This window comes from Arachis hypogaea, chromosome 19, assembly GCF_003086295.3.
Source record: "Arachis hypogaea cultivar Tifrunner chromosome 19, arahy.Tifrunner.gnm2.J5K5, whole genome shotgun sequence".
NCBI lineage: Eukaryota > Viridiplantae > Streptophyta > Magnoliopsida > Fabales > Fabaceae > Arachis > Arachis hypogaea.
Genome location: NC_092054.1, coordinates 22,404,052 through 22,422,805, shown reverse-complemented (window position 1 = coordinate 22,422,805; position 18,754 = coordinate 22,404,052). Strand labels below are relative to the sequence as shown.

The 18,754-nt window shown below is 30.7% G+C and overlaps 1 protein-coding gene and 1 long non-coding RNA gene across 3 annotated transcripts; one reads left to right on the top strand and one right to left on the bottom strand.

The window, feature by feature from the left end:
• Positions 1-3,002: 3,002 nt before the first annotated feature.
• On the bottom strand, positions 3,003-6,091 carry LOC140181896 (uncharacterized). The gene is made up of 2 exons (XR_011877533.1): positions 4,730-6,091; positions 3,003-3,239 (listed from the first exon to the last, which is right to left on the bottom strand). It is a non-coding gene; the product is annotated as an uncharacterized lncRNA (long non-coding RNA).
• Positions 6,092-9,476: 3,385 nt separating this feature from the next.
• Positions 9,477-13,402, top strand: LOC112776904 (uncharacterized). 2 transcript variants are annotated; one of them, XM_072227554.1, is made up of 7 exons: positions 9,477-9,840; positions 10,694-10,739; positions 11,208-11,502; positions 11,769-11,907; positions 12,614-12,699; positions 12,827-12,992; positions 13,081-13,402. In XM_072227554.1, exons 3-6 carry the CDS (start codon positions 11,239-11,241, stop codon positions 12,980-12,982), a joined length of 645 nt encoding a protein of 214 aa, XP_072083655.1. In that variant the 5' UTR covers positions 9,477-9,840; positions 10,694-10,739; positions 11,208-11,238; the 3' UTR covers positions 12,983-12,992; positions 13,081-13,402. The 2 variants fall into 2 exon arrangements, with proteins under 2 accessions (XP_072083655.1, XP_025676961.1); XM_025821176.3 differs by lacking the exon at positions 10,694-10,739.
• The last annotated feature ends 5,352 nt before the right edge of the window (positions 13,403-18,754 follow it).

Here is an 18,754-nt window from a genome sequence, read left to right as displayed (position 1 = left end):
TCCCTTTAGCTAATAGATACAATGTTTTAAACACACACAATCCTTAAAAAGTTGTGTCCTTTCAACCAAATGGTACTAAACGGCTAATAACCGTTTATTAATATTAATAATATTAATAATAATATCAATAATATTAATAATATTAATTAATCAAATTTATAAATACCTTCCCATCTTCTTCTTCAAGAATTTAAAGCAAGCATGTCTATAGGGCTGCAAACAAATCGAACAAGAAGAATATTAAGTTATAAAAAATTAAGAGATAAATAAATGCATTAAAAATATTAATGAACATAATAGAATGTCTAAAATTTAAATTTCAATTCTGATTTATAAGTAACACTTTTTTTAAAAGTAATGTTACATTATTAATAAATATATATTTTTTTAGTATTTAACTATCAATAATTTATATCTATATTTATAGATATTTTGTACACAAAAAAAATATATAAATTATATTTATATTTATTAAAATTTTGTACATATAAATTAATATAATATATACTTATATTTTTTAAAATTTGTAATACATAAATTAATAAAATTTATTTGTTAAAAATAATTTAGCGTTTATATTTTGCCAAATAATATCCAAAAACATTTAAATTACTGACGCCAAGAGTTTATCTTCTTTTAATATAACTTTAATTGCATGTACCAAAAACAAGTTACCATATTAATTTACTTCTTTCTTTTTTTTTTATTATCTTTTGCTTGAAAGAAAAAAAGATTATATTTATCATTGATAGAAAAATAATTCTTAAATTAAAAAAACAAAAAATTATTCAATTCAAACCTGAATAGTGGTCAGCTAACTTAACTTGATATCTTTTAACTTGGTTATCATCTTTTCTTCTAACGTCTGCTGTCAACATGAGCATTTCAATTATTAATAAAACAAAATTGATATTGTGAAGAAGAAATTGAAAATTTTTAAATTAAAATAAAATAAAATAACAATAAAATAAAATAAGCAACGTATAAATCTTATCATTTGAAGTAATATTATTAGTTGATGAATCATTGGCAGCTTTAAGGGTGAGGTCATCGCTAAGCTCTTTTAATAAAATTATTCTTTCAGAAAATAGCTCTTGAAACATATGATTAGGTAGAAAAAATATTACATATAGTGGATATAAATAAAAAAATTCAGTAATAGACTGTGGAATATGAAAGTTACTACTATCTAGTAATGGATATTGATTATCTTCAGATAATTCTTCACTAAGAGATAGGATATCTAACTCAACTTATTCTAATAGAACACATTCACAAAATTCTTCTCGTATGACTTGGAAAGTAGTGCAAATCATTTTCACTATTTTCTTGATTTCTCATGTCTTCTATTATTAAGAAAAGAAGAATATTAGGGGCTAATAACTTTTGTGATGTGTAGCTATCAAATAGTCATAAAAATTATGAGTCACTTGATGTATTGTTAAACAAAGAAGCAGAAAAAAAAAAAAGAAGTCAAGCAGTTGTAAATTATAATTTTTTTTATAAGCTGTGTATATATATAAAATTTTTTTAAATTTAATTTTGTTGATCATACAACAAAAAGATAAAGATACGATAAGATAGTGATAACAAATTAAATTAAAAAAATAAATTTTTTTTATTAGAATTTAAATTATTTTATTTTAAAACTAATTTATTAAATTATCTTGTACATACACTTCATATAACAAAATTAATGAGAATGATAACTTCCCATTTAAGTGATTGTTTCTCAACATCAACACTTGAAGTTGAAAACATGACGAATCTATCTTGGAGAGTGTGGGATAAGTGTCCTCATTAAAATTTTATAAAATTACATATAATATATGGCATAAAAATTTATTTACTCTCACTCAATAAATAAATTTGACTCTATTATAATTTTTTTTAATTTATCTCTGTTTTTATAATATATAGAGAAAAAATTTTACTATTTTATAATAGAAAACTATTTCTTGTCCTTTAAATTTGTTTTGTTGCCTTTAGTCAGTTTTTTAATTTAAATAATATTATTTAATTAATTTAAATACTCACTTTTATAGAAAGTTACTTATTTTTTAATTTATCTTTCTTTTAAAGATTGAATGATGGACAATTTTTAAAAAATACCTAGTTGCACTATTTATAATATCATATTAATTATAAAAATAATTAAATAATAATAATAAAAAGATAATTAAAAATTAAGTCAATAATTTAAATTTAAGTACTAAAAACATAATTTTTTATGCTCTCTAAAATTTTTTTTTTTTACTGTTTGTTCTTGACTCTGTCTCGTAATAAGACTCCTTAATTTCATTCTTTAATTTTTTTTATTCAAAGACAGATTTATTTTTATTTTTTAATTCATTCAATTATTTTGTATTTTATTTTGTAGTTATATTATTATATATTTTTTTATTATATGGTTAAATATTATTAAAATAAGATCCATTAGTAATTTAAATTTTGAAATATAGTAATATTAACTAACAATAAAGAACAATTAAAATGAAAATTAAGATCCAAATATACGGATATCTATTGATATTTCTTCATTTGAAGTTGGCTCTAATTTTGTTAGTAATAACGATATCAATTAAAAAATTTTAATTATAAATATTATAAAGAGTCAATTTCATAATCTTATAAGAGATGAATTTTTAAATGATTATTTAGTGATATATATAAAAAATGAAACATTTAATTGTATTAACAATGAAAGAATTATTTAATATTTTTAAAATATCAAATTTAAAAAAAAAATTTAAGTTATATGTTATTATTTAAATTAATATATAAGTGTTTTAATTTATTAGTTAAATAGTTAAAAGATTAATTATATTTTATAATAATAAAACATAATTATAAAATTATTATCATGTTATACATATTTTGTAACATCCTCACTATCAGAAGTCACGCTTCCGGCTGCGTTACTCTGATAACAAGAATTATTACGACTACTTTACATACTAAATACTAAAATAGGAGCCTGTGACTCGACACTGTATCGCTGATTTCTTCGAAAACCGGAAATAAATACTTTATCTTAAGAAAAATACAAGCAGGCATAGATTCATATACAAAACTCCTTACATAATAACTCATAATATAATATACATATAAAACATACAACCCCTATCCCTCTTACAAATTTGTAATAACAAAGACGAGGGAAGAAAATAATCTAATTAATACAACAATATATAAACCAAACACAGAATAACACTCCTTAATGCATCTTCATCTGGTTCCTGAAAAGGTAAAGCTGTAGGGGGTGAGAACCTAACCACACGGTCTCACCACGGAATTTCAAAGTTGTCATAAGAAGATATTTTATAAGAAAACTGTTTTCAAGCTCAGTGATTATCATTGCCTTATGAATCTTTTTAAAACCAATAGGTAATTGTTCAAAACCTTTTCAAAGAAACAATGTTTAATCTTTCAGAAATCCGAAATCTTTCCTTTCTTATAAGAAACTTTCAATCAGAAACCAACCACGCAATCAAACAACACAATCATTAATATAGCACCAAAGTTTAATCTCAAATGTAGCACGTCAGGACAAACACAGGCAAGACAGACAAGGAAAGCACAAGTAGGTAACAGTTACAGCAAATAGTCAAAGTAGCAGTTATGAACAGTTTAGCAATTAGGCAAACCAAAACAAGTTCAAACTCAAGCAAAGCATACAAATGCATATGATGCATGTCTGTCCTATGGCTGATGAGGCTCATCTGTCGGTTATCCAGCCAACCCGACAAGTCTGAATTGTACTTAGACTGTCCCCCGACGTGCATCCCTAAGAGTCTATGCATAGTTTTTTCTCAAATAATCAATATTACTCAATGGGGGTAACATTCCCGGGAATTTATATAGTGCCCGATCACACACTTACATCGTAGGGTCAACAGAGTATCAAGTTTTCAACCTGGTACACGTGGTGGCAAGCCACGGCACTTAATCCAGGGAACCTCGTATCTCAGATATTTCAAATTCATAAGCCATATAAATAATTCAAAGATCATATCTCAACATTCTTAACATCATAATCATTCATCAATCCAAACCTCATTTCCAACTTCATTCAAAAACCATATTTCAAGGAAAATCCTCATCAATCCTCATCATCCTTCTTTCCATCTCATTCATTAACAGTCCTAATTCAAGACATAATTCTTTCTTTGATAAATAAATCAATCTTAAAACATAGAACATTTAAAAACAAATCTTTTTAATTAAATACTTCAAATAAAGCTTTCAATTTTATAAAATTTCGACAGCATTTCTTTTAAAACTCGGACACTACCACCCTTTTCGGGTCCGTTCCAAATATTTCTCAAATCCTTTCTAACCATTTCCAAATCTCAATCACTTTCCAAAATTCAACCAATTCCAATATCAAAGTATTTTCAAAATCAGACCAATTTCAATAATAAAACTCTTTTTAAAGCCAAACCAGCTCAAGTATTAAATTATTTATAAAATCAAACCGACTCAAAATCAAACCGGTTTAACTTCAAACCAAGAAAAATCACTTTTTATAATACTCAAGTAAATAACTTTCCAAATCCATTTCTTATCAACAACCGTACTTCACTTAAGCAGTCAAGCACCCAATAATCCAGTCCAACAATCCATTACATCCACAAGACAAATATAATCACAGAAATATATCTTTTTGCATCAATATCCATTTATCACAACTCTGTAATGTAAATTAGATTTTAAGAAAAACTCCTACCTCAATTTAGTCAACGCTCAGTAGTTAAACGCATCAATTCCTCTTCCGTTCATCACTTCTGTTTGGCTTGTGATCCTGAGAGAGCAATTGCTTTACCAGCTTTCAATATTATAGTCCCAGAATCTCCAACATTAGCAACATAGAGATGGTTATCAACTAAAACAGCGGTTGAAATAGTAGAGCCATCATCCCAGAAAGTGTCTTTTTCAGAATCCAGAAATTGAGAATCAGTCCCTTGATACGTTTCACTTATAGCCAATTTGGCGCCAGTAAAGAAAATTTGAATGCTTCATGAGATTATTAAAGATATGCTCTTTCAAATACTCTGCAGCACGAGAACTACCATGACCATCAAATATTCCAAATAAGCATACTGAATGACCACCAATCTTCAATGTTTTAATATCATAAAAATCCTCCATCGTTACTCTCTTCCATCTGAAGCTTGAATACCAGCCTTCCATCCTCACTTTTCCACCCTCCACTTACAAACCGGCCATCATCATCTTTTTTTGGCATCATATTCACAAGGGAACCAACACAACACAACTTGACACAGAACCCATATCCACCATCATCACTGTGAATGTCTTAAATTGACGAATAAGAAATACTAGGGGCAGCTTGCAAACTCTTCTTAGTGTTGTTTATTCTCACTTGTTTGGAAAAGGTTCCAGCTTGAACAACCAAAGACTTACACAACTGCTGCATACCATCTAACCGACCAACCAAGAAGACAGGGTTCCGGCGGCAGTTTTCGGCAATCACACCTGCAGCAGCGCAGCTTCCAACAAAACCAAATAGAGCGACAGTAACCTTCGAGCAACTCCGATGAGCTTCATCAGCGGTGGTAAGAAAGGCGGTCCCGACGGCCAGAGGCTCCAGCAGCGGTGGTGAGATTTGGCGGCAGTGACGTAAACATCGTCTCCTTCCTCGCATCGCACTCCTCATCCGTCAGTCTCCTCTCTTCGGGCACTCTCTCTCCTCGGCTCCACCATGGATGGCAGTGACTCTGCTTGCGGTGAGGACGACGATAGTGACCTCAGCAGTGGCAGCGGTGGCTTCTCCCTTGCGCGCGCTCTGCTCCTCCCTTGCATGGCTCTGGTTCGCGCTCCTCTTCCTCTGACGGCGACATACAACGGCACAGACACATCTGCGGCGGCGACGGCCTCAACCGTGACGAAGAGCGGCGGAACAGCCCACCAGCTCCGGCGCGTCTTCCCCTTTCCACCGGCGCCCTTCCCTCTCTCTCTCTTTTCTCGGATTTCACTCTCTCTCCCCTGCTTTCCCTGTTTCCATTTTCCTTCTCTTTTTCTTTTAGTTTATTCTGAAACTATGTTTCTTTAAAGGAAAGGGCACTATGGCGGTGGTGGTTAGGGGTTAGGGTATAATTAGAGTTTGATTTGGGACAAATATAAAATTAGGAATTTTGGACAAATTGAAATTTTGTTAAATTTTAATAAAATTAAGAGATATTATATTAAATTAAATTCTAAATTAATTCTTTAAAATTATTTTAAAGATATTATTTAATTATTAATTTGTTGATTAGTTTTTAATTAAATATTTTAATTTAAAATTTAAAATAGTATAATTAATTTTCTTTGTTTATAAGAATTAAAATATTAAATTACAAAATCTTAATTATTTAAACCAAATCATATAAAATTCTTATTATTTTATATTTATTAAACTTTATAATTTAAATATAGAAAATGATTTGTTAATTATAAAATTAGATAAAACCTTAAATTACTTTAAACTTAATTAATCAAAATTTGTTTTAATTATTTTTAATAAAATAATTTTTTGAGATTAAAGTACTTAATGAATAAATAAATCAAAATTAGCTCTTAATAAGATTTTCTGAAATTTTTGGGTCTTACATATTTTATCTCCACTAATAAAATTTTTTGGATTCGTCACTCGTTAAAAAGCTGATCTCATTAAGCAAGGTAGAGAAAATTAAGATTTTATGTGAAATAAAAAAGATAAATTAAGAACATAAGACGTAAAATTTTAATAAGAGTTAAATCGTAAATTTGTTAGATTTAGTATAAATCTCATAAAATCAATAAACTCATTTAAAATCGTAATATCAAAAATTTTAAGAGTTAAATTAAAAATCTAGTTACTATACCATTGAAGTAGGAACTTTAACAGACAAATTATTATTACTCAAATCTATATAGATTACCCCATACCTACTAAGATCCAGGTAAAAATCACATGGAACAACATTTGAAAACAAACACAAACACAAATACTTCGTTAGTTCACATTTAAAGAATATATTTGCTTAAAAGAAGAAGAAGAAGAGAATAAGGTAATACTTAGCAAATCACAACTCTTTTGTCATTCTCTCCCTTGTTGATTCATCTTTCTCTTGTCTTTCTTTTTTTTTTTTTTCACACAATATACAATTTTAATAAACTCTTTTTCACAAAGTGTTACTTTTTGTATTAAAATATTTAAGAGGAGTATTCTAAATCGATTCTTAAAAAATGTTTAGTTGAATAATTTAATTATTAACAAATTTTAATTCCCACATCAAATTTTGATATAAAAAAAATTAGACAAACCAATTTATATTATTATTTGATAAAGATATAATTATTTCTAAAATTTTTTCAAAATTTTTATGTATCTGAATCAAATCAAACCGATTAAAAATGAATTGGTTTGGTTTGAGTAATTGGGTATCCAATAAAACAAAAATTCATAAAAAAAATTAAAAAAATAAAATTTTTATCTTAAAAATTTTATAAATACAATAAACATGTAAAATCAATAGAAATAATCCAAATATATTAAATACCAAACACATTAAAAACTAAACATATTAAAATTCAAACATATTAAAAGGTATATAATGTTTTAAATTTTTTTTATTGATTATCACATAGTCGGATCTACAGGTTAGTTCGGATTCCATACCTCCAGCAAACTAATTACTAGAGAGGGTCATTACTTTGGTTCGTGTTTAATCTGATTACTTGTTAGTTTCAAAACAATTTAATTAATTCGATTTGAATTTGAACGAGTAATTGAATACCCGGTATCCGGGATCACCTCTATTTTTTTGTCATATTAAATTGCATGCTCCTGGTCATGCACAATCTTATTATTCATCACATTCATGCGAATTATTTTTAGAATAATTCTCCACATACAAGCGTTTTTTTATACAAGTCTTTACAAGTTATTTATATTAACGCGCTTTCGAACCGTTACTGTACGTTTTCACTACACCTTCTTCTTCTTCTTGCTGCACGTTCTTCTTCCTCTTCCTTTTCTTCTTCTTCTTTTCTTTCGTTTCTTGCCTTCTCTTTCTACTTCTTCATTTACGTGCTTTTCTCTCTATTTTCTTTCTTCGTTATTCTCGACTTCTATTGTTTTTTAACATCAAGCTTTGAAATTATTTTTGAAGAAAAAGAAGCAGCAGAAGATGAGGAGGAGAAAGAGAAAGAGAAAGAGTTCTAAATTATGCATAAGGTGTACTTCAACGAATTTTGGGTGTATTTCTTAAAACCTTTGGGTGTAGTTTTGTAATCTTTTGGGTGTATTTCTGTAATTCTTTGGGTGTATTTCTATAATCATTTGAGTGAATTCCTGTAACCGTTTAGGTGTATTTCTGTAATCCTTTAGTTGTATTTCTGTAATTGTTTGGGTGTATTTCTGAAGTTCCATTATCTTCAAATTTGGCAAAAAACTCGTTTTCATGGAGGAAGAAGAAGAAGAGTCGTTCATAATGCATGGTGAGTAGCGCGCTTTGGAAACAGGAAGTGGTTGAATAACGTGCGTTTATTTACTTTTGAATGTAAGAGTGTAATGCGTGTGTTTTGTTGGGCTTGTGCTAACTTGTAAGACTTGTAAGCCAAAAAGACTTGTATGTATAACAAGCCTCTTATTTTTATTGATGTAATGTTATGTAATTAAATATTGATCATTATTTTATAGTGTATTAAAATTAAATTATATTACAAATAAGATGTTTGAAAAAATATAAATTAAATGTAATTTTTTTATATGTTAAATAAAAATATTAAATATTTATATTTATATTTTCTCAACTAATGTATTTAAATATTCTGATTAAATCAATTAAGTATTAGAATTTAAGTATTAGAATTTAAGAGATACTGTAAGAAGTGAAAAAAAACTTTGACTAAATTCTAAAATTAATGTTAAAATTAAGTAAAGTATCGTTTTTGTCCTAACGTTTGGGGTAAGTCTTATTTGTGTCCCTAACGTTTAAATCGTCCTATTTGTATTCTTAATGTTTATAAATATTATCCTACTATCAATTATACTAACAAATCAGATTATATTTTTCAGTTATTCTCACCTGAATGTATTCATTCTCAATTAGGTCTCACTTGGATGTGTTCGATTTTAATATTATACCCACTATTTGTGTTTAGATTCAATTATGTCCCTAGAAAAGTGAATTATGTAAATGTTGTAGGAATTAATTTCAACATTTGATGAGCTCTTTTTTGGAGTAGATCATTGATTCTATCCCAGACATTTGTATTCTAACTTTAAGAAGAGATTTTTAAAACTCAAACTAAAGCGTTCATGATGTGTAATTGACAGCAAGATAACATTGAATCACTTTTACAAACATTGAGGATACAAATAAAACGATTTAAATGTTAGAGACACAAATAAGATTTACCCCAAACGTTGGGACAAAAACGATACTTTACTCAAAATAAAAATAATTATATGGGTTTTCATAGTTGACCTCGTTTCATGTTTTTTAACAAAATAAAAAGAGAGAACCCAACGTCCCAACCCGCCCCTTCACCCCCTCATTTGTGTACTCACCCCCCGCCCCCCGCCCCCCTCCCCTCCTCTCTCTGAAGCAAAGCAAATTAGTACCAAACCAAAACCCTTCCCTAGCTTCCCTCGCACTCAAAGTTCCCCGGCCGTCCGTCTATCTAGCTTCCCTCGTGCTCCAAGTCTTCAACTCCTGTTCGCTGTCACCGATCGTAGCTGCTTCTTTGAGCTCGGCGTCTGTCGTCTTTGTCTGCTCAGCCGCGCTTCAGCCGCCGTTTGTTTGCCGCACTCAACATGTTTGATGAAATGCTTTAACCATATTTCTGGTTGGTTTGATAATTTCTAGCTTTTAGAAACTTTAGTAAGTTGATTGCATGTGAAATTAGAATAATTGGATCTTAGTAATTAGGAAATTTTAGATGCACAAATAGCATCTTTCCAGAAAATATATTAGCATGATGATTCCACTTGCATTAGTTTCTTCTGGTAAATCTTAACTGTTATTGTGAACTTGTTAATTTGCTAATTGTTCTTCTGTTGTTGTTCTTAATTTGTTAATTTGCTAATTTCTTCTGTCATTTTTAATTTTTTTTGTTTTTGTTTTTGTTGTGATTTTCTGTTCTTGAACTTGTTAAATTGATAATTTGCTAAATTGTTGGGATGCTGTTGTTTTAATTTGCTAAATTATTAAGTTGTTGCGATTTAATTTGTTGGATTTTCTATTTAGGTCTTGTTCTTGTTTATTTGCTAAATTGTTGTTGTGTATTTATTATTGTCTTTGAGATTATTGCTGGATATTGGTGATCATTGATTTATTATACGCTTCATGTTTTCATTGTTTTCTTCTGAAAAAAAAAAATCAGTTTTCATTGTTTTGAGGAGTGTTTGTTTTGTTTCAGAAATCAATTTTTTGTGATCAGTGCTCAAACTCTGAATGCTGTTCTGCTGGTTTTGCTGTGTTTATTTTTTTGCAGAAATCAATTTTTTGTGATCAATGCTCAAATTCTGAACCTTGTTCTGCTGATTTTGTTGTTTCAGAAATCAATTTTGTGATCAATGCTCATACTCTGAATATTGTTTTGTTTTGTTTTAAGGCTGTTTGGAAGAGGTGATTGATTTTTGAATGTTGTTTTGTTTTTGTTTTAAGGCTGTGTGTTGTGTTCGATTTTCATTTTGTAGGAAATTCTGAGGTATATAAGAATTAAGAAGGAAGATTATTTCAATGGTATTACTATGGTGATTCTGGTCTGTTACAAGCTTGAACATTGAATTGAAGAGAGAAACCCTTTACTATTTCATCATTGGCTTATTTTTGGCATTGCATATCATTGTAGTTTGTTTATTCATAGAACTAGTTGTTCATGATCCTCTTTTGAAGTAAAAAAATGCAGGAAAAGAGTGTTTAGAATCAGTTGCTTTATTCATTGAATTTTTATTGAATCAGATGTTTATTATAAATGGTTTTTCCGATTGGACCGGTTGAACCAAAGAACCAGTAATTAGAGCAATTCGATGACCGGTCCGATTTTCAAAACCTTAATTATATGAAACTGAAAAACTTTGAATTTTATTAACTTAAAAATCATTGAATTTTAATAATTTAATTGTATATTTAATTAAACTAGTTTAACCACGGTTTGACTTACCTTGTTCCTTCCTCTATTTCATGACTACTCATTCGTCTCTCCTGCAGTAGGAGCAGCAGCAGCATCAACCACGCAACAATGGCTACCAATGATTCAAACCGGGTCGGATTAGTAATATCCACCACTGAATCAATTAGGGTTTTCCTCTCTGGAGCCTCTCAAGACCCTAATCTCTCCCACCACCTCCGACACACATCCGCTGATCTTCTCTCCCAATCTGAGCTTTCATACGAGCATCTCCGCTCTGTCTGGATGGCCTCTGATCCATCCATCCGACCCGAATTGACCCAACTCTTCTCCGGCACGCGATTCGTCTTCTCTAGCCCGAAGCCCAGGCAGAAGGTCAAAAGTCAAAACTCTAGTTCCCGTTTTTCAATTTAATTTCTCAATTTAAATTTCGATAGTTACGGCTGTCCTAATTTTTGTTTCTCAAATCTTCCAGCTTCAAAATTTGTACTTGATCTTGTTTAACCCTAAAAATTGTTACTTACATAGGAAGAACAATTGGAATTTCGAAAATTAGGTGGTGCATTACTGTATTTGTCTCCAATTCATGGTGAAATTTCATCATATGAGTGATTATTGTGTTGTTCCTTCGGTTTGTGAAGAGTGAAGAATTGAAGTCAAGGCTGAAAAAGTTGCAAGACTTGGCTGAAAGGAAAGCTTATCAAGAGCTAGTGAAGGACATTGCACCAAAGAAGGAAGTTGAGGAACCATTCTCTTCTTACAAGGACCAGTTAGGATTTGGTAATTACCTTTCCAATTAAGTCTTATCTCTTGGACTATAGTTTGTAATATCATAGTCTAGTCTAGTGTTTTATGTAGCTATAGATCCTTCTTTGTTTGTTAGTTTTGTTATTTGTGAAATGAGAAAGTATTACTTTTGCTTTCATGATTTGCTTCCCATGTTACTAAAATGAAACATGGATCAATTCAACTGTTTAAGTTGTGCCTTTTGAAGTTGTGGAAGCTTTGGTTTTTTAACTTACTCGCATGAATGTCTTTGGTGGGATACTTGGATTTGGTAGTATGATTTACCTTAAAATCCTATTTTGGCTGTAATTGGAGGTGAAAAGGAGCTTGGGGTACTGGATTGCCTTTTTTTTCATTGGATTATGTACAAGATAATTATTTGTAATCTAATAGCTGAAAACTTTCGGAAGGATAAAACTTTAGACAAATGGTTAATGACAATTTCACAAGTTCAAATACGTTCTGTTTAGTTTACTTTCGATATTTGTTCCTTTTCCATTATAAGATGACAATAACTTTTCCTTGTCGATTCAACTCTCTTTTGTGCTTGGGAGTTCTGATATTATTTAAAAATTAGTCCCTTGAATATTCTATTTGTTATAGTTTTCTGCCTTTTCTTTTAAGCATGTTATTTGGCAAATATTCATCTATACATGTTATATTACTAACATTTATTTTTTATTATTGAACATTTTTTCAGGATTACATGTGGTGGTTACCATGTTTACTGGCTATCTTGTTGGTTATGCTGCATTTAGAGCATTGTTTAATCACAGTCCTGCCATGGTACCCTCTAAAATCTGTTTTTCATTATTATCCATTTATCCTCAATTAGTTTAGTTTTAGTCGTTAGCCAAGTGGAATCTCCTCTTGACTATCCTTTTTCTTTCTTCCTCTCTTATCTATGTTACAGAATGCTGCTGGAGGAATTCTTGGATTAGTGGTGGCCATGCTTGTTGAGACTTTCCTTTTCATTATTAGAAGTTCTAATCTGGATGCCAGTAAAACAAGGTCCAGTCAAACACCGAAATCAGCCTTTTCCGCATCCAGTCTCAAGAAAAACCAGTAGTTTTGATCAGGTTGGTTGTTTCCAACTTTACATTGATACGAAAATTCGCCAACAAAATTATATAGCTTAGTCCATTGAGATTATACTGTTATAAACAGAACATGAAAGTGGCTGTTACTCGATGAATCATGGCATGCCTTCTTGGGTTTTGTCCTGCCAAGGCTTCAAATATAGTCTATGAAAGTGGCAGTTGCCTTGCATTCGAAGAAGGATATTGTCCTATTTGGTGAACACGTTGCTCCATTATCATATCATCCAAGCACCTCTTAAGAAATCATCTTCACTTTTTAGACCGATCGAGGATTCCATGGGATGTAGCTACTAAGGATTATGCATAGGATTTTTTCTTTTCTAGTTTTCCTATCTATTGATACTGGATTGTAATTAGAGAGTTACATGAAATGCATCCTTATTTTGTCATCATTAGTTTTGATAATCAACCCTTGCTGTGTTTTTAATTTTCAATGCGCAAATACTGCTATTGGTTTTTGAATATCCAATACATGTTGCGTCTTTTGATCAATGGCTATAGCATACGCATCTAATCTTTTCCTTACACTTCTTGCCAATACCCTTGGACACATCAAAAGATCAAAAACCAAGTTAATATGAAACAATCTCTAGGGTGGATTGGCTTTTGTTTTCATTTTCCGTTTTTCAGGATTTTGTGAAGTTAAAAGAGAAAATAGGATTGTTTTTACTTGTTTTTATCTTTTATCTTGACAATTTTAAAAATAAAAAAAGAAAATGAAAACACAAATTAAATGTACCTAATATTGTGAAAAGAGGTCCCTTACTTCAATGTAGCTCCAACCATTACTTTAAGGAGGTTTTCAACACTAATGTTGTCACAAGCACAGTTGTGCTACGACTGCAAGACTCCAACTAGAGATATTAAACTTTGACATGTGACAATCAAAAGAACTATACAAACCAATACAAATGCTATGAAATTGAAGGGTGAGGAAGAACAAATAAGATATGGATTGTAGGAGGAGGAAAATAACGGGCTACAATAGCCTCCCATAGTCCAGAAAGAAAGCTGGAAAAGTGGAGTGACCGTTGTCTAGCGGGACTAGACAAAGACGACAAGCCGGCAACCCCTTGAGAGGAACAAGGCTTGGAAAAGAATCAAATGAATGGTGGCACTGGGGTTCATGAACAAGAGATGGGGATATTAAGGTTACCTATATAAGGGTTCACCACATGAGGGGCTCCAAATCGGTGATAGAGTTTGGCAGCATAGTCTCTGACCATATTGTTGTCGCCTCTGGCTCGCCAGCCACCACTGCCTAGCGTTGCTGTCTCTAGCTCGTCGACCTCCAGGACCGGAGCACCACCACACCGGTTCTGCTTCTGCAATGCCCTTTTTACAGGGCTCCTGTGGCTTTTTGATCCATTTCTCTATTTTCAATTGTCTAAGGTTATTATGGTTGCTTTTGGGTGAATTTTATACTTTGTCGTTTGTGGCATGGAGAATGAAAACCTGAGTGGAAGTGAGAAAGAGAAAACCAATTGGATTGAAACATGGAGACAGAACATTCGGAGAAGGTAAGAATGTAACTGTTGTTGATAGCTTTAAGAGATTGAAAGAAAGAAGGGCAAAGAAAAAAAAAAGCTTAAGAGAAAAAGTTGTGGACATTGATAGAGATTCTGAGGGCGACATGGACTTTATATATGACAGTATAGAAGGTAACGAAAGAAATGAATCTCTCAAAACATAGAGAACTGGAATTTAGCTAAATTTGTACTATTGTAAAGAAGAAGCAATAGTGGGTTTTTTTTTTTTTTTCTAAAATAAAAGCTCAACACAACAAGGTGGAGCATCATTGTCTCAATAGAAAAATACTAAACAGATCAAATAAACTAATTCCTAATCATCTTTGACAAAAGCCATCAACAACCCAAGATCAAATATCACTCTACTCTTTGTAACTCTTAATCGACTTGTTAACTACTCCTGCAACACCTGATTCTTGATTCCTGAAAATTCTGTCATTCCTTTTCAACCAAGTGCTCCAAATGATAACAATGAAATCAAACTCACCAATATTCTATTAATTTGACTGCACGATTGACCCCTGAATCACGTAAACTTACGGTCATTCAACTCTATATCCACCAGTTTGATAATGCTGTTAACACACTAGCGCATTTTCTTTCTTCTAACTGCACAACCTCATTGAAGACACCCATGTAGCAAAGAGGAACCTGACATATTTCCGATAAAACTATTCAACTCTTCCCACACAACAAGCTTCTCTTCCCTTGTATGTGCACCATACACCAAGCAAACAGCACAAATAAAAATTATTGTTTGTCAATTCCCTTTCTATACACAACCATCTCTCCCCTTTGTAACAATTACTCAACCTAAACATCATAACATCCCACATTATTAATAAACCTCCAGAAGCACCTTCTGATCCCACAAATTCCAAACTCACCGCATCATTACCCCAAATTGCACTATATCAAACTTAGAAATCACCTCCTTCTTTGCCTCTATTAATCCTAACATATTCACATTAGTGGAGTATCTTTTTTTAGAAAGAAATGGAAGGAAACAAGAGGAGATTAGTATTAATATAAGAGCAAGAAGAAGAAAGAAGGTATCTCAATCCAGCACAAAGTATATCATAACGTGATTCTGGTAATTTTTGGTGGTTTTGTTTCAGAGATAGTAAGAATGCTACGTATCTTTTTTAGCGTGTATATATATATATTGTTGTTTTGTTTCTCCTGTGTGAATTGCTATAAACTTTTATTTTGTTGTTTTGTAAGTCCTGCATGCTGTTCATCTTTTGTTTTAGAGGTCGAGAATATTTGCCAACTACTGAAAAAAATACGACGGACTCCAAATACAACATAAAGAATTAAGTATGTCAATGATAATAATTTCCTAAAAGAAAAAAAAAATGATGATGGATTCAGTTTTAAAATTAACTTGAGTGTGTCTTTGTGGTGACAAATAATAACTATAAAATTTTATTAATTAAATCTTATGAATAAGTTATAGCTCTTATAAGCTTTTAAAAACAAGTAATATCCTAAATCAGTATTTGAGAAATTTTAGACTGTACACTTTAGTCTCCAAATATTTAAAATATACAAATAGATTTCTAAGGTTAGATAAAATAATGGTTTGATGGTCCTAATAATATTAAAAACTTATTGTATGAGTATTATAGTTTATTTTCAAATTCTAGATTTTTTTTAATATATATTGATGTTCATGTAATTCATCAAATTGGTGATAGTACATTTTATGCTACATCCTTAGTTCTTTTGGTCAAGACGATGAAAATGGAAATAAACGTGAAAATGATCTTAGTGAAGCAAATTTCCAGCTATTTTTGCGGATTTAATTTTGATGATGGATCAAGTTCTTCTAAAATGAAAATTTGATAAAATAACAAAATAAAGATCTAATTATTTTTAAATTAAGATAATAAAATTCACATCACTCTTAACTCTCATTTTATCATTTTAATAATATCTTTACTCTAATTTTTTTCCTTTCAATAATTGATGATAAATTTTGATAGACTTTCGATATTTGGCTATTCACTGTATAAGTCTTTTATTGTGTATTTACATGAGACTTTAGTTGATATTTCATTTTTAATTAATGTATTTTTAGAATTTTATTTTCAATATATATTTATAATTTTATATATTATTTTATTATAATTCAATCATTCAGTTAAATCATAATTAAATCAGTTGCACTTTTGCATCATTAATCAGAACAATTCGATCAACAATTCACTTCTCAGAACCGCACAAACATAAGGTCTTGACTCAGAAAAAATTAAAAGTTGTTGTTTGAAAGAAAAGAAACATTTAGAAGAGGGTTAGTCGAGGCCAGATACAAAGGTGCTACTGGCATCATGTGATTTTGAAAGAGATATGGGTGGCAATGGCCTTCTGTGTTGGATGAATTATCTGACAAATTATTGTCACATTATCTATTTCAATATATAGTCATTCATTATTCTTTATTCTAACTCATAATGCAATGGAAGGATTGGTTGTTTTTTATTCTAAGTTTCTGGGACGTGGAGAACGAATCGAATTTAATAGTTAATTATTAAAATAAATAAAATAGAGATGGATTTTATTGAGATCTTGAGTCTGACGAGTAACCTGTGATTCCGTTAACATCTTCCTTTACAACTCATTCTTTAGTAGTTTTGTGTCGTTACATGCATGCAAGCTAGTCTATCTAAGTAATTTGCTAATTAAGCTATGAGTAATTATCCAAATTAATTTTTAAAAATTTTAAAAATAGATATTTTAGTCTTTAAAAAAAAATTAATACATAGATCAATTTTTAATTTTTTTTTCTATCAGACATAACAATTTATAATATATTTTCTGACGACATGACTCACTAATAAAGAACAAAACAGTTTCTAGTAATGAGGATAAAATAGTCTCTAATAGCTTTCTTTTTCCTCCTCTTTTTTGCCGCCATCACTGTCTTTTCAGCTCAGAAATCATTCAGACAAAAAATACACGGTGATGTCATCGTCTTCGAATATGATGTTGTCTCTTTTAACGACTATAACAGAAATCTAAAACAAAAGGTGATTGCAGTGGAAAGAGAGATACGAAGGACAATCCAATTTGAGAAAGAAAGTGGAAACGCAAGAAAAGAGGAAGTGCAAAACGAGATGTTTTGGCCTGGGTTGAAGCCGATAATGAATTGTATGGACACGGCGTCTTTGGAGCTCGCCACCGGTGGTGGTGTGGGTGATGGTGTTGTCTGTATGAGGCCGTAGGTATTGTTGTTGCATCTTGGGTGGGGAGGGGCATTTCTGGTGCCGCAGGAGGTGAAGCCGGCGAAGAAGCACTAGGCGGAGCTGAAGCGGGCGGGCAGTAGGTGGAGGAGACGTAGTTTTTGTCGTAGCAGTCACTAGGATGACCAATGCTTTTGGTTTGAATGATTTCTGAGTTGAAGAGACAGTGATGGCGGCGGAGAAGAGGAAGAAGAAAAAAGTTATTAGGGACTGTTTTGTCTTTCGTTAGTGAGTCACACTGAAAAATAAATTGGAGATTATTATGTCTGACGAAAAAAAACATTGAAGATTGATCTATGTATTAATTTTACTTAGGAACTAAAATATCCGTTTTTAAAATTTTTAAGGACTGATTTGAGTAATTACTCTTAAGTTAATTATTTTTAAAGAATAATGGTCTAAAGGACTACCATGGAAAATAAAACCAACGCATATGTGAATTCAAATCTCATTTATTAATATCTCGGGATATGACTAATAAAACAAGAATAAGCAAGGTTTTGAAAATTGAACTGATTATCGAACTGTTCTATCTATTGGTTTGTTGGTTTAATTAGTTTGACTGTGTTTTACTAAAAAAATTATTTAATAATAAAATAATAAATAAAATATAAATAGATACACTAAAACATAATTTAATATCTAAAAATTACTAGCAACCAATAACAATATCACAAACTTACAGCAACCCAATAATCTCAACAATCAACATAGATAATTACACAAAAAAAAATTAACAACAAGGTTCTATTTCCAAAGATAGTCAAACAAAATGCAAGGTTCACAGATTAACTAACAACAGTTATTCAAGATTATTCATAATTCTAAACCATAAAAATGAAAAATCATAGTTTAGTAGTTCACAAATCAACTAACAACAATTACAGTTAAAAAAAAATCCTAAAGAGAGCAAACTGAGCACAGAAGGGACAGGAAGCATGACGGAAGGGCTGACGCAGCTCAAGGG